Here is a 14950-nt window from a genome sequence, read left to right as displayed (position 1 = left end):
GTTGTTCATTTGCTGTCATGTCTGACTCTCTGTGACCCCATGGATTGCATCATGCCAGGCTCCCTGTCCTCATTTCCCACAGTTTGCTCAGATTCATGTCCATTGAGTCGATGATGTTATCTAACAGTCTCATTCTCTGTCGCTCTCTTCTCTTGCCTTCAATCTTTCCCAGCATCAGGATTTTTTTCCAATGAGTCAGCTCTTTGGTGGCCAAAGTATGGGAGCTTCAGCATTAGCCCTTCCAATGAATATTCAGGATTGATTTCCTTTAGGATTAACTGGTTTGATCTTATTGCAATTCAAAGGACTCTCAAGAGACTTCTCTAGCACTATAGTTCAAAAGCATCAGTTCTTCCGCACTCAGCCTTCTTTATGGTTCAACTCACAACTGTACTTGACTACTGGGAAAACCATAGCTTTGGCTGTATGGATCTTTGTTCAGACCTCAGCCTCTCTGGGCCTCAGTTTTCCCACATGTTCACTGGGATGTGCAAAAGGTTTGGCAGGGATGGAGTGTTCCAGACTCACACCCGGGGGCCCCTGTGTGCAGACAGACAGGAAAAGGAACAGCCTGGAGGACATCCCAGCTCCACTTGGGGCCGGGTCCCAGCATGGCAGACAGAGGACACAGCTGACTCCCAGGCTGCCCTGGGGCGAGACAGCAGGGGTGGGCTGTCCTGCCCACTGTCCTGGGGAGGAGGATCTGGCAACTCCTGACTGCTGGGGTGGGTGTTTCAGGCCCAGCACTGGAGGCCTCTGTGCCCTGAGCTGCTCATCAGGCCTCTGGGGTCTCAGGTGGCGTGGGGGAGTCATCTGAGCTCAGGAAGGGTGGTCAGGGTTTGTTCTGGGTCCCCGCACCCTTGCACTCACAGCCATGAGGTTGCCAGCTTTGCCTGTGGAGCATTAGTTTCCCCACCTGTAAAGTGAGGAGGGATAAGGGAACTCCCTGGTGGTCCTGTGGTTGGGACTTGGTGGCACTTTCACTGCGCATCCCAGTTTTAATCCTTGGTCAGGGAAATAAGATCCCATAAGACATGTGGCACGCCCAAAACTAAAAATTTAATAAATAAGATAAAAATGATGAGGATAAAATAAGCCGCTGCAACACTTCTGAAGGATGAGTAATTGTAAATACTAAAGCACGTCCAACCCTGTCTGGAAAATCCTTAGACCTTCACACTCCAGCAAGGAGGGGTATGTTGATGCGGTCGGTGGTGACAGATGAGGAAACTGAGGCAGGAAAGCGACAAGGTGAGGACCCCGAGGGCTCCAATGCCTGGGCTTCGGGAGGAGGGACCGTCGCGGGGATCCGGGACCCACCGAGGGCCGCCTTTTCCACTACGGCAGCTAGAGGCCGCTCGTGCCTCCGCGCAAAGAGCTCGCGCCCGGTGCCCTGGGCCGTCCGTCCCGCCCACCATCCGCCCCGCCCCACCCCGCCCCCTGCCCAGAAGGCCCTGCAGGACGGGGCCCTGCCACTCCGGAGCTTGCAGGGTGCGCGGTCTATCCCTCAGCATGAGCGCACCCGCCGCGACCCCAATCTTCGCGCCCGGCGAGAACTGCAGCCCCGCATGGCGGGCTGCGCCCGCGGCCTACGACGCGTCGGACACGCACCTGCAGATCCTGGGCAAGCCGGTGATGGAGCGCTGGGAGACCCCCTACATGCACGCGCTGGCGGCCGCCGCCGCCTCCAGAGGTAGCCCGGCCCGGCGAGCGGGGCCGACCGAGGCCAACCCGCTCTCCGGCGACGCGGCGGAGTCTCTGTGCGCCTTCTTTCCTCGCCCGGAATGTAGGGCCGCTCGCAAGGGCCGCGGTGTTGTCCTGGGGGCGCTCCGGGCGCCTTGAGTACCAGGAACGCCCTCTCCAGGAGCCCTGACGCCCCGACTCGGGGATAGGGGTGAATCGGGGGATGGGTCCTCAGACGCGGAACTCAGCGCCCCTCCCCCCCAACCCCGCGCGAGGCCGAGGACGGGGAATAGCAGCCTGGCGAGGTGCTGCCCAAGCCCACGTGGGGACTTTTGCCTAGGAGTCGCGGGAGGCCCGCCTCAGCTAAGAATAGCTCCGGGAAAGCTAAGGCCAGGAGACAGCTGTTGGAGGTGGCCCTGCACCAGGTGTCAGAGCCCGTGGGGTGCTGAGAGATCCCCACGACCCCAGAGGCTGTGCGTGCCACCTCTGGGCCTCTGTGTCCCCATCTACCAAATGTGCACAGCCAGCGTCCCTGCCTGGTTAGGGTATTTCTCTCTGCTTCCGTCTTTGACCCAAAGGGGATCAATCCCCACCCCCGTCTCTTCCAGGCCTGGGCCTCGAATCCTGGTTCTTCCTTGTCCTTTGTTGACTTCACTGTTGCGGGGCTGGGGACTGCCCAAATCCTCAGATAAGCACCCTCAGAGTAAACAGCCTGGGCCAGGGCTCAAGGTCCAGGGTCTGCCCTGCTCCCTGGCCTGGCCAGCCCAGTAGTCGTTGTCCATGGCCTCCCTGGCAGGCCACCCTCCCTGGCTACTGGCCCGGGCCCACGCTGTTCCCTCTCAGAGCTGCTGTGTTCTGTCCCACCTCTGCTATGCTGTGCCGCCAGGTCCTTGTGGCAAATGTTTATCCCCGCCAAAGCCGTGCCCCCTCCTCCAGGTAGCCTCACCAGCCCCACCCTGCGGGTAACACCTGGGCTCTCTGTCTGCCTAGGGGGCCGGGTGCTAGAAGTGGGCTTCGGCATGGCCATCGCAGCCACAAAGGTGCAGGAGGCTCCCATCGAGGAGCACTGGATTATTGAGTGCAACGAGGGCGTCTTCCAGCGGCTCCAGGATTGGGCCCTGCAGCAGCCACACAAGGTGCCTTTCTCTGCCCTTGGCCCCGGTCTTCAGGGTGAAGGCCCTGCCCCCTCCCTCGTAACAGATGGAGTTCTGGGCCCCCTCTGACCTAGCCTTCTTTTTCTCCTCTGCCCCAAGGTGGTTCCCTTGAAAGGCCTGTGGGAGGAGGTGGCACCCACCCTGCCAGACAGTCACTTTGATGGTGAGGGGCTCTGGGAGCTGGGGGGTGTTGCTCTGCAGGGCCTGCCAGCCCCTCTGCCTGCTTTTGAAGCCTTGATGTTTCACTGGGGCATAGAGCCAAGAGGCAGGCACGGACGGATGCACGTCCAGGAGCCTGCATGCAGGTGCGCATATACCTCAAGGACGGAAGAGACATGATGCGTATAAGTGGCCATGGCACTTGGGGCCTCCCCAAGGCTCCCACTGGCAGCCCTGCCTGGTGAGGCTGCCTCCCCAACCATGTGACTTCCATCCTCCCACACAGGGATCCTGTACGATACATACCCGCTGTCGGAGGAGACCTGGCACACTCACCAGTTCAACTTCATTCGGGTAGGGCCACTGATGGTGGAATGTGGGCTACCAGCCACAGGATGGAGGGCAAGCCCTGTGGGGGGCACCTGCTGTCCATGCAGGGGTCACCTCTCCTTCCACTATTCCCCTGACCTGCCAGGAGGTGGGAGGTCCGCTGGGAACACCTCTGCCCACCCTCACATCCCTTCCTGACCACTGTTCACCCCCACCCCCACCCCCAGGACCATGCCTTCCGCCTGCTGAAGCCAGGGGGTGTCCTCACCTACTGTAACCTCACCTCCTGGGGAGAGCTAATGAAGACCAAGTATTCAGACATCACCACCATGTTTGAGGTGCCCCACCCCCCTCCCGGGAAGTGACTCTGGGTGGGGAGGCAGCTGTGATCTGGGGAGGGTCCCTGGCTTCCGCCAGCCCTACGGGCTGATCTCCTCGGTGGACTCAGTGCCCACCTGTACATCAGGAGAGGTCAGTCTCTCCATGCTGACATCTGGTGGCTCCCCGAGGCCCTGGGGATACAGGGATGCAGCCCAGAGTTCCCGCACCCCTCCCTCTGCCCTCTTGCACCCAGGCTTCTCTTTATTGATCTGGCCACCTTTGTCTCAGGCCTTTGCCCACTTGGTTTCCTCTATCTGCAAGGACGTACTAGGCGATACCCCCTAACAGCCTGGAAGTGGTGTTTGAACACCTGGAGACACCCACACCCAGGCCTCAGACCCCGCCTAGCCCCCAGGGTACCTGGCAGAGAGGCGGCTGCAGAGCGTCACCCCTGCTCGCCACTCCCCATGACGTGGCGCCTCCCTCTGGCCAGGAGACCCAGGTGCCGGCCCTGCTGGAGGCGGGCTTCCGGCGGGATAACATCCGCACACAGGTCATGGAGCTGGTCCCACCAGCCAACTGCCGCTACTACGCCTTCCCGCGGATGATCACACCCCTGGTCACCAAGCACTGAGCCCAAGGGCCAGCTGCCCACGCCACCTGGAGGCCCTGGGTTTCGGGAACCCCTACCCCTACTCAGTGCCTTTGTGACCGGAATTGAGGGCTCCAACCCTCAGCCCTGGTCCAGACCCACGCCAGCCTCCCTACCCCTCTCTGCCAGAGGACCTAGGGATGAAATAAACGCTAATGCTGGTCTGGCCCATCAGCAGTGGGACACAAGTGTGTGTTTGCTTTTACTTTTCCTGCCTCTCCAAAGAATGGTAAAAGGAAAAAATCTGCTACAAGGGCTTTTTGGAGCCGGTGGTCATTCCCCACTATTTTCCGATCTCCCATCCCGCCCTCAGCAGACATTGACAATCAATCACCGATGGCCCCTCCCGCCCGCCCGCTGGTGGGCACCTAGGGTCCTCAGAAGAGGCAAAACTAGGTCAGGGCCACACAGGGTGGCAGCCCCAAGATCCAGCCCCTCTGCTCCCACCCAGTCAGGTTGCACCCCAACTCTACCGTCATCCTGTTTCCTCTCACTCAACGCCCTCCCAGGGCCTCAACTTGCCCCACACGAGAGCAAGGCTCCCCTCTCCGCCCCGCCCTCCCCAGCCCAGGCCCACAGAGCACGCTGGGCGGGAACGCAAGGAGGGTTGATCGGGTTTATTGACCGCCTCTTGGAGGGACGATGCTCAGGGCGGCCGGGCGCCAGCACTACCTGCGGTACCAGATCCGCAACCTCTTTTCCCGTTTGATCTTCTTCTGCAGCTGCAGAATGCCATACAGCAGGGCCTCGGCAGTAGGCGGGCAGCCTAGAGAGGAGCGGTGCAAGCGGTGCCTCAAGCTCCTGACCCCTCCACCCAACGCCAGTTGGGATGGGCTTGAGGGTGGGCAGGTGGGCGGGGCCACCCTCGGGGTCCGCCAGCCAGACGGAATGAACCCAGGACTGGACCTCCAGGCCAAGACGTGGGTGGGGGAAGGCCGGGAGGGCCCCGCCCAGGTGAGCTCTCCTGTCCACGTCCTTTACCCCCACGTGACCTGGCTCGGGACCCAGGAGACAAGTATGGGCAGCCTGCTGACACCCAGGCCACACTGCCCTGCCCCCCAGGACCCTTGCAAAGAGGTGGGGGCAGACTGGAGCAAGCTGAATCCGGGTGAAGTCAAAGACACACAGCTGAGGAGACCTTCCAGGGATAACGAGGGCAAAGGCTGAGGTGTCACTCTTCTGGGACCCTGGGTCTGCTCATGCTTCACAGGGTGAGCCCTCTCAGTGGGGGAAGAGGGGGTTCTGTGCGCCCAGAGGGGCTCACCTGGGACGTAGATGTCCACTGGAACGATGCGGTCGCAGCCCCGCACCACTGAGTAGGAGTAGTGGTAGTAGCCACCTCCGTTGGCACAGCTGGGGGTGGGGAGCGGGGCTGTGAGGGCCTTTCCCACCACCGTGGCCACCTCTCTCCCCTCTCCCAACCCCAACCCACACCTCTTCCATAGATATGATGGGTACACAATACTGTAAATGTGCCAAACCCCACTTTGAAAGGGTGAACTTTATAGTATGTGAATTCCACCTCCACCAAGAAATTAGATGACTACACAGCCTTTAACGGCGTGGAGAAATAGGAGCTGGCCAGATGGGGAGAAGGCTGCAGCCCCCCCAGAGCAGGACGTCCCTCCCATGGTCCTACCGCAGACACAGACAGGAACTGGACAGGCTGCTGGGGTGGGGGCGCGACTGTCACGGGCAGAAGGGGACATTCTGGATGACCCCAGTGAGAAGGCAGCACAGAAAGGAGACAGGAGAGAGGCCAGTGTGTCACTGGCGCGTCTGCCATCCGACCCTGCCCCACTGGGCACTCACCTCCCCATGGATACGACATAGCGGGGCTCCGGCATCTGGTCGTAGACCTGGAAGAGACAGGGGTCTGTGTGCAGCTCAAGGCTGGGGGGTGGGGGACAGGGAGTAAGGGTGAGCCTTGGGGCTGGGCCCACCTTGCGGAGCGCAGGGGCCATCTTGTTGGTGAGCGTCCCAGCCACAATCATCACGTCGGACTGGCGCGGGCTGGCACGGAAGACCACGCCAAAGCGGTCCATGTCATAGCGGGGTGCCGCCATGTGCATCATCTCCACGGCACAGCAGGCCAGGCCAAAGGTCATGGGCCACAGCGAGCTCTGCAGGGCAGGGTAGGTGGCCAGTGAGCAGACTGAGGGGCCCCCTGTGTTTAAAGAAACTGGGCAATTTCACAAAGGAAAATCCAGATGCCTAGCCTTTCTTCAAAGATGACCCCTTAGCCCACAGTGACTACATGACCTCCAGACCCCCAAGACATTCTGGATGCTGGTCACCAGCCTGAGCATGCTGCCCCAGTCCAGGACTGCCCGCCAGGAGGGCAAAGTGAGTTTGGCCAGTGGGTCCATGCTTCCCAGCAGCCACGTTACCAAAAAGAAAAACAGAAAAGCCCTAAAACCAACTGCAAATAGTTTTAATGATACAGTGCACACAACCCCTGCTGCTGCTGCTAAGTCGCTTCAGTCATGTCTGACTCTGTGCGACCCCATAGACAGCAGCCCACCAGGCTCCACTGTCCCTGGGATTCTCCAGGCAAGAACACTGGAGTGGGTTGCCATTTCCCTCTCCAATGCATGAAACTGAAAAGTGAAAAGTGAAGTCGCTCAGTCGTGTCCGACTCTTAGCGACCCCATGGACTGCAGCCTACCAGGCTCCTCCGTCCATGGGATTTTCCAGGCAAGAGTACTGGAGTCTCCCCTAAATCTGGCCTCCAACATGGCACATGCTGCTCTGGGTGCCCAGTGATCACTCCTGGCACAGATTTAGAGCCTGCAACTAAGCCCCTGCAGGGCCTTGTTCCCAACAGTGCCTGAACTCAAAGGGCCAACTCCTCCAGGAAGCCCTCCTGGACGCACCCTGACTTCCCTCCGACTTGTAGTGTCTGATTCTCACCACCCCCTGCCCCCCACCACCCCAGATGTTCTCTCTGCTTGTCTGTGTCCATCTGGGGATCTGGCCAAGGTCCCTGCTGCCCTGCAGATGTGCTAATTCAGGTGACAGGGCTTGGGCCATCCAGAGGGCAAGGGCAGCCCAACATGGCAGGGTACCCGAGCAGTGCCCACAGTGGCCGACTCCACAGTGCCTGGCCACAATGACATGGCCACCCTGGAGCTGCAGGTCTGGACGGGTGTTCACTGCATGGACACTGTACAGCACCATCAATGGGGGCCTGTTCCCCAGGGGGGCGCCCTAGGGGCACTGAAAGGAGCCCCTGTCCTAGGACAGAGGACATGTGTCTTAAGGAGACACAGATGAGCACGAGGATACCCAGACTGTCCCAAGGCCAACATGGGGGGTGAGTGGAAGTTAGGATACCTCCTGGGAAGGAGCTACTGTTTTCATGCCCATTTCCAGTTAAAAACATGGGCTTTACATTAAAAGAGAAAAGAGGAACAGAAGACAGAAGGACAGGAAGGAGGTGGGTCATTCTCTCTGGGAGGTGGCAGGAGGAAGGGCAGAGATCCTGAGAATCAGAGCCTCAGGTCTCCACACAGAGGAGCCTGGCCCACTCTGTGGCCACTTGGCAGCAGGGCCCTGAGGGACAGAGACAGGGAGGGGCTCACCCGGCGCGCCCAGTTGATGAGGTCGTCCAGCTTGGCCACCACATACTCGCCCCGGCTGCTGGGAAGTGCGGCAGGTTTGGGGACCATAGCTCTGGCCTGGGATACGGCGGGCTGAGTGCTGGGCATGGACACATGGCATGGGGAGGCGTCAGCCAGGCAGGCGTCCCCTCTGCCCCCACCTGCTGCCCAGGCCTGGGGCAGGACATGCCTTGCTACAGTCCCAGTGAGACCTTGTCCTCTCAGGGACTTGGTCTCCTTATCTGGAAAATGGGTTTGGCTGACACACTCTTGTCAGGAAGCTCCTGGTCTGGACATGTGCAGCCATCAGCCTGGATGTGCAGGAGGGGGCTGGGCAGGACTCTGAGGGCAAGGATCCCTGGTATTGCCCCACTGGGTGGTGGGAGGGCCCCAGGGTTGCCATGGGCCACTGCTGTGCCAGTGGGGGAGGGGGGTAGTGGCTGGGGGGATAGCTCCCAGAAAGGCTGGCCTTACCTGCTCAGGCTGTCAGCGGCCATGCTAGAATGGACCCCTCGCACCTGCAGAGCGGCACCCACGCCAGAGCTGTCAGGAGATGGATCACACATGACAGGGAGCCCGGGGTGCCTGCTGACAGGGTCACCCCGGGACCAGCGTGGGGGGACTGACCAGGAGCCAAATATAGCCCTCCACCTGTTTTTTGTAAATTGAGTTTTACTGACACACAGCCATTCACTTTCTTGGTGGCTGTGGTGGTTTTTAAAGAGCCGAAAATGTCCACTATCTGGCCCTTTCCGGAAACAAATCTGCTGATCCCTGGTCTAGAGAGTGCCTGCTCTGCATCTGAAATTTTCCTTGTTTTCCCATTTTCCCTTTGCTTTGCATTATTTATTTTATTCCTAGGGGAAAAGCCTATCAAAATAAAATCAGCCCAAATCCACGCCGTTCTCAGAGCCCCCAACTCCCCTCCATTAAGAAGACCCTCCCTGGGGTTTGGGGGAGAATGGATACATGTATATATATGACTGAGTCTCTTCACTGGAACTATCACAACATTGTTAATCAGCTGCAACCCAAAACAAAATGTTTTTGGTATTAAAAAAAAAAAAGAAGACCCTCCCCTGAGATCTGCTGTGTCCCTGAAAGCTTGGGGCTGGGGCTGGATTTCTGGGCTTTGTCTGCACCAAGGGCCTAGCAGCCACCTGCATTCCCGTCCCAAGGAGGTTTGCACAGGGCTGCTGCCTCAGCAAATGCACCAGAAGCCTTCCAGTGCCAGGTAATGGCTGAGTTGAGGGCACGAGGGCAGGGAGACATGGGTCTGCAGGCCAGGCGACCCCCAACCTGGCGCTGCTGGAGGGCCCTCCCAAGTCTGAGGCACCCTAATGGCTCCGTCTAAGCCCCTCCCGGCCAGGGCCTCACTGCTGTGGGTAGAGGGTCAGGATCAGAGCCCGAGGCAGGCACTCACCGCACAGCAAGGATCGGGTGGAGCAGGCGGAGAGCTGCAGAGAGAACCACAGGGTGGAGGCAGTGAGCTGAGGCAGCATCAGAGGCCACACTGGCTGGGAGTGTCCAGCCAGGCATTTGCCTGCCAGGACCTAGCACCCCCTCTCTCTCACCCTCAGTCTATCTAGATTCCATTTAACAAGTGTTTGGTACAGAGCGATCTTTCAGGGGACTTCCCTGGTGGTCGAGGGGTCAGGACTCCGTGCTTCCACTGCAAGGAGCCCGGGTATGATCCCTGGTCAGGGAACTAAGAGTCTGCAAGCTGTGAGGTATAGCCCCCCAAAAAGCCATCTTTCAGAATACGAAGCAGACACCAGACAGTGTCCAGTGTCATTCCTCTGTTTCCAATGACACAGTCCACACTGGAGGCCAGTGATCCTTTGCTCAGGCACATCAGTGTCCCACCTACCTCAGGGCCTTGCACTTGCCATGCTCTCTGCCTGGAGCACTTGGCCCTTCTTGTGGGTTTCAGCTCAACTGCCTGGGTCTACACTAGCTTCCTAGGCCCTCCTGATCCTGCCACATCTGCATGTTCTTGTATGGTGCCTGCCTGCCTCAGATGCGATGGCCTCCCTGGCTTCCCTTAGTGTCTGTCATGGCCTTGACTCAGACTGACAGGTGTGTGTCAAATTAACATATCCATAAACTTCAGCGAGGCTCCAGGCCCTGGGCTGGGAGTTCCGGCGTCCCAGAGGCTGGGCAACTCCAGACTCCTGTGTAAGCTGCCTCTGTCTCAGCCTCAGCCCCCCAACCTGACCTTAGTTAGGGTTTGGGGTAAGCTCACAGCACAGTAAATGCCCTTCACCTCCAAGGTGAGGGAATTCCAACCTCTGGTCCAGACTTAGCAAGAGGCTGCTGGTAAGGATTCAGAAGGCCGGCGAACTTGCACGGAAAGGAAAAACACCCGTTTTATGGTCACCCACGTCTTACTAAAAATTTGGCCTTTCCTTAGTATAGCCCAAACTGCAGCAGTACTAGCAGGATGCAGGCATTTCACCAACAGAAATGACAGTGGTTTCTTAACTACGCCACAGGGACTGCTGCCAACCCTGTGTAAAGGAAGGTGCCCACTCCATTCCTTCAAGGACACAGCAGTTGGCAGACCCGCCACTAGACCCTGACATTCCAGGCATGACTAATGAAGCACCCGGACTGCGAACAGATCCCTGGTTCCCAGACACTATCTTGACAGCTGTCAGTATACCCACTTTTCTTTACAATCCTGGGAATCCATCCTAGGCGCTTAATCGCTAATCGGAGGAGGAAAGGGCCCTGGAGCAGCCAGGGTTAGGACGCCTGCTCAGCGGGTGACCGACCCCTTCCCAGGGTGGCAGGCTGCCCTGGGTCGCGTTCCAGCCCTGCCAGGCCGCGTGACCTCCAGGGGGTCCCAGCCTCTCTCTGGGCCTCACTTTTCTCCCTGTCAGGGCCGTACCCACCAGCGTCGCCTCTTCCCGGGAATTTCAGGGGCAGGATCCCGGGCCAAATGTGGGCCCCTTCTGCCCCCGCCTGGAATTCCTCCCAAAGATGGCAGCCTGCATCACCCTCGGCCTCCGCTTGCCCGAGCGGCTGAGGGTAAAGGCTCCCGGAGCGACCTAAACCCCGACCCCGCCGCCCCGGCCCGCTCACCCGCCAGCGCCGCCATCTTGGCCTCGGCCTTCAGACAACCTCTACGGTCCGTCCTCTGTAGCGCTCCGGATGCCCCGGGCCGTCGCCCAAAGCGGCTCGGCTGGTGAGGAAAAACCGGAACTCGAGTGGGGACGTTCCGCCTCTGTGGACGCCCCACCGCCGCGCGACTCCGACACCCCACGCGGAAATAGAACACAGAGGCGTGGGCGGAGAGCCTTGGCAAAAGGAAGAGGGTAGCCCACTCTCTTCTTACCCGGGTAAGCAAAAAGTGTAAGGCCCGTCCCTGGGTGGGCTCGAACCACCAACCTTTCGGTTAACAGCCGAACGCGCTAACCGATTGCGCCACAGAGACGGCGTTGCGGCTGAGTTGCAGGCGCGACCCTACGAGGCATGCGCGGCCCGCATGGGCGGCCCGAGCTACGTCTGCGTGCGAGCCGCACAGAGCGGGGCGGAGTCAGGACGCGAGGACGGCCCCTGCTATCTAGCCGAAATAGCTCAGTTGGGAGAGCGTTAGACTGAAGATCTAAAGGTCCCTGGTTCGATCCCGGGTTTCGGCAAAAGTTTTGGCGCTGCTAGCATCATCCTTCTCTTTGACTCAGAGCTGATGTGTGGATGTTGACATTGGCTTATGCCAACGCGGGAGGGCTTGAATGGAAAAAGGCCTCAAACCCGCCCCGCCAATCCCCAAAACTGTGAATCCAGCCCCAAAGCACCGCCCTCTCCTACCTCGATTTCCAATGTATTTTAAGTAGGTAGGATTAGAACGAATGCTAATTGTAAAAAGAAACACTGCTAAACACCAAAAGCGGCAAAAGGGAGTTTGCAAAAACATCTTTGTCTCCGATGTGTGTGTGTGTGTGTGTGTGTGTGTGTGTGTGTGTGTGTGTTTAAAGTTAAGTATTTATATTTGGCTTCATTGAGTCTGCTGCTGCACAGGCTTTTCTCTGTTTTCGCAGAGCGGGACAGTAGTTGTGTCGCAGGGGCTTCGTTGCTCCAACGCATGTGGGATCTTCCTGACTAGGGATCCAACCCGTGACTCCTGCATTAGCAGGCAGACTCTATTTGTGGACTGCCAGGAAAGTCCCTCCTATGTGGTTTAATTGTGACAATCCTGTGGGGCACCTGTTCTACCCATTTTACGTATAGGGAAACTGATTCTTAAACGGGGGAACTCAGGTGAGCAGCAGGGCTCCTCCTGGCGGGCGAGGACCAGCCCAGGGGTGTCGGGGAGCCTGGCGATAGAGGTCCGGGCAGGGGCAGGTGGGATCTGGCCGCCCTCACCATCCATCTCCAGCACATGCAGGAGTAAAGAGCAAGTGGGGCCGAGGGGAACCCTACAAGTCCTCAGTTCCCAAGACTGGCCAGGCTGTGGAGCTGGATTTTTGTTTTAAAATTTTAAATAAACCCAAATAAGTTAATTAATTTAAAAAATGAAGACCCAGCACAGCCAAAAACAAATAAGTAAAAAAAAAAAAAAAAAAATTTACGGTGGTGGTGGGGGGCGGGAGGCTTCTCTGGTGGCTCATTGGTAAAGAATCTGTCAATGCAGTTGTTACGGGTTCAGTCCCTGGTCCATGCAGATCCCACATGCCCTGGAGCAACTAAGCCCTTGTGCTACAGCTATTGAGCCTGTGTTCTAGCACCCGAGAGCCACAACTACTGACATAGGGGGCCCTAAAGCCTGTGCTCAGCAGCAAGAGAAGTCACTGCAGTGATAAGACCACACATTGCGATTAGAGTAGTCCCTGCTTCCGAAACTAGAAAAAAGCACACACAGCAAAGAAGACCCAGCACAGCCATAAATAAACTGTTGATTCAGAGAAAAGTTGTGAACATAGTACAGAGCTTGCTATGCTCAACACCCAGTGTCCCCTATTGCTAACATCTTACACTCACGTTCACGATTCAGGAACCAATGTGGATACATCGCCACCATGATCACGTCACAGCTTTAAAGAGCTCGTTTTCTCCTCACGTCCTAGTCCTGTGAGCCAGGCACCTGGGAGCCGAGCCCCTAGCCCCACCCAAGCCTTCAGATGGTGCAGCCCCAGATGGAGATCTGAGACCACAGAGTGGCGCACAGGAGAATGTAGTTTCTGGACAGCAGGGGCCGGTTTCACTGCTGATGCAGGGCTGGACAACTCAGGCACTGGATGGGGAGGAAGAGCCTGATCAGGAGCTTGGGGTGTCCTGGGAGAACCTTCAAACAGGCAACCCACCAGAAGCAGGTCTGATGGGGCAGGGAGTAAACAAGAGGGCAGGCAGGGAGGGAGGATGAAGAAGACAGGGAGGGGGGGTGGGGGTGGGGAGCAGGGCTAGAGGAGGAGCAGGGAGGAAGGCAGAGGGGCCAGAGGCAGAGGGAAGCTGCAGGGCGGGGAAGGAACGGGAGCAGGGGCTGGGGGAGGGGGTGCCCTGACAGGAAAGCCTGGAGGGAGAAGCCCCGCCTCAGAGTTGAGAGGCCATGACCACACTGCCCAGACATGCATAGCTGATTTGAGATTCTCAGCATGCTCGCGTGTGCCAGGCATTCCTCGTTTTAATCAATTTCCCGAATGATGATGGGCTTAAAGAAGTGCCCAAGTAAACGCAGGGAACTCCTCCCCAGGAAGCAGTTTTGTTGAAATGTGCTCCTCCTTCCATTGGGGGTCTGATCACCCCCTCACGCCATCCGGGCTGGAGCCAGACAGGTGAAGCAAATGCAGCAAGAGCGTACTGATGAGCTCTGGGGTCTGGGTGGAAGGAGGGTCAGGGAGGGCAGACTGGGAGTGTGACCACGTGGGAGATGACCAGACCTGGGGGCAGCAAGGTGGCCGTGCAGAGGCGCAGGCAGCTTTTTCTAGCTGGCTGGAGCCCAGGACGGCTGAGGGGGGACCGCAGGTGACGGGGTGCAGGGAATCTGGGGCTTTGGAGGACAGGGATGCAGGAGGCCACAGGCCAGCTGGTGGGGGCCCCTGCCTGCACTCCTGTGCTGGGTGCTGTGCTGGGTATGTCTTCTTGATGCTTCAGAAGCAATCCGTGTGCTGACTTCCCCAGGGAGCTGGGGCCAGCTGGCAGGCCCTTCTGAACATCCCTCACCTGGTGAGCCAGTTGGGTCAGCTGGCTCCAGCTTCCTTACCGCTGCCCGATACCACCTGGGGGCATCAGCAGGTCCCACCTACCACCGCCTGCCCTGGTGGAGGGACAAAGCTTGAAGACAGACATGCTCAGAATCCACAGAACACAAGACACAGTGAGAGCTGAGACACCGGGTGGGGGGGGGCGGCGGAAGCCCCCAACACATCTGCTCAGCAGGGCACAGTGCATCTATAGACACCTGCTCTACTCGGCCTGGTGTGGGAACCCCCTCCCCAGCAGGGTTAAGGGCCTCCAGAAGCAGTTGTTGGGGACAATGTGGCTGCCTGAGTGCCTGTACATGGTGGGCTGCAGGCGGATCCCAGAAAAGAATAAGCAGGGCTGCAAAACGGCCTTTAATTCCAGTCTCAACAGTTCAGTTCCACAAGCAGACCTCAGAACAGATATATAAAAATACCCAACGGTAATGGAATAGTTCATGTGGTCCCCTGCCCCCAAGAGCGTACTGCTCTCCACCCGGACCTGTTTGAAGAAGGCTCATTGTCAAAGCACCTTCTAGAAGCGGTGAGTCCTTCCAAGTCAGCCCAGCCAGGACACCCCTGGGGTCTCCTTGGAGGGTGGCTCAGCCGGACCTCGGGCCAGCGGCTGCACCTCTGCTCAGGGTCATGCAAAACCAGCAGAGAGGTCACATGCCGGTGCCTGGTGCCTGCAGTGATGGCTATACCTCCTTCCTCCTGGACCACTCCACTCTGGTCAGGGCCCACTCCTTCACCCCTCCAACTCCCTAACCCCCACAAGAACCTCTCCCCACTGGCCAGGCTCAGACTTTGTGGTGCAGCCATCACAGTGGGGACCTGGCTGTCTCCTTCCACAAGCAGCTCCACGTCAGC

The 14950-nt window shown here is 58.6% G+C and overlaps 2 protein-coding genes and 2 non-coding genes across 4 annotated transcripts; 2 read left to right on the top strand and 2 right to left on the bottom strand.

Moving 5' to 3' along the window:
- Positions 1-1446: 1446 nt before the first annotated feature.
- Positions 1447-4487, top strand: GAMT (guanidinoacetate N-methyltransferase). Its single transcript, XM_005890448.3, has 6 exons — positions 1447-1693; positions 2674-2819; positions 2937-3000; positions 3283-3350; positions 3554-3664; positions 4141-4487. The coding sequence occupies exons 1-6, from the start codon at positions 1513-1515 to the stop codon at positions 4279-4281; spliced, it is 711 nt and encodes a 236-aa protein (XP_005890510.1). The 5' UTR covers positions 1447-1512; the 3' UTR covers positions 4282-4487.
- Positions 4488-4901: 414 nt separating this feature from the next.
- Positions 4902-11256, bottom strand: NDUFS7 (NADH:ubiquinone oxidoreductase core subunit S7). The gene is made up of 9 exons (XM_014476570.2): positions 11242-11256; positions 10989-11088; positions 9325-9358; positions 8376-8444; positions 7884-8001; positions 6243-6422; positions 6112-6158; positions 5564-5652; positions 4902-5065 (listed from the first exon to the last, which is right to left on the bottom strand). The coding sequence occupies exons 2-9, from the start codon at positions 11002-11004 to the stop codon at positions 4968-4970; spliced, it is 651 nt and encodes a 216-aa protein (XP_014332056.2). The 5' UTR covers positions 11005-11088; positions 11242-11256; the 3' UTR covers positions 4902-4967.
- Positions 11257-11266: 10 nt separating this feature from the next.
- TRNAN-GUU (transfer RNA asparagine (anticodon GUU)) lies at positions 11267-11340 on the bottom strand. The gene has a single exon. It is a non-coding gene; the product is annotated as a tRNA-Asn (tRNA).
- Positions 11341-11472: 132 nt separating this feature from the next.
- Positions 11473-11545, top strand: TRNAF-GAA (transfer RNA phenylalanine (anticodon GAA)). The gene has a single exon. It is a non-coding gene; the product is annotated as a tRNA-Phe (tRNA).
- Positions 11546-14950: the final 3405 nt, after the last annotated feature.

Source organism: Bos mutus, chromosome 7 (genome assembly GCF_027580195.1).
Source record: "Bos mutus isolate GX-2022 chromosome 7, NWIPB_WYAK_1.1, whole genome shotgun sequence".
NCBI classification, from domain to species: Eukaryota; Metazoa; Chordata; class Mammalia; order Artiodactyla; family Bovidae; genus Bos; species Bos mutus.
This window is presented reverse-complemented; position numbering and strand designations above follow the sequence as displayed.

Bases quoted from the DNA above. Each gene is read 5' to 3' on its own strand.
- GAMT (XM_005890448.3), top strand. From the start codon at position 1,513: ATGAGCGCACCCGCCGCGACCCCAATCTTCGCGCCCGGCGAGAACTGC. The intron at 3,001-3,282 runs GTGAGGGGCTCT...CCTCCCACACAG, and splicing joins GCCAGACAGTCACTTTGATG to GGATCCTGTACGATACATAC. The intron at 3,665-4,140 runs GTGCCCCACCCC...CCCTCTGGCCAG, and splicing joins ACATCACCACCATGTTTGAG to GAGACCCAGGTGCCGGCCCT.
- NDUFS7 (XM_014476570.2), bottom strand. The intron at 6,423-7,883 runs GTGAGCCCCTCC...CCTGCCCTGCAG, and splicing joins TCATCAACTGGGCGCGCCGG to AGCTCGCTGTGGCCCATGAC. The intron at 5,066-5,563 runs GTGAGCCCCTCT...GCTCCTCTCTAG, and splicing joins AGTGGACATCTACGTCCCAG to GCTGCCCGCCTACTGCCGAG.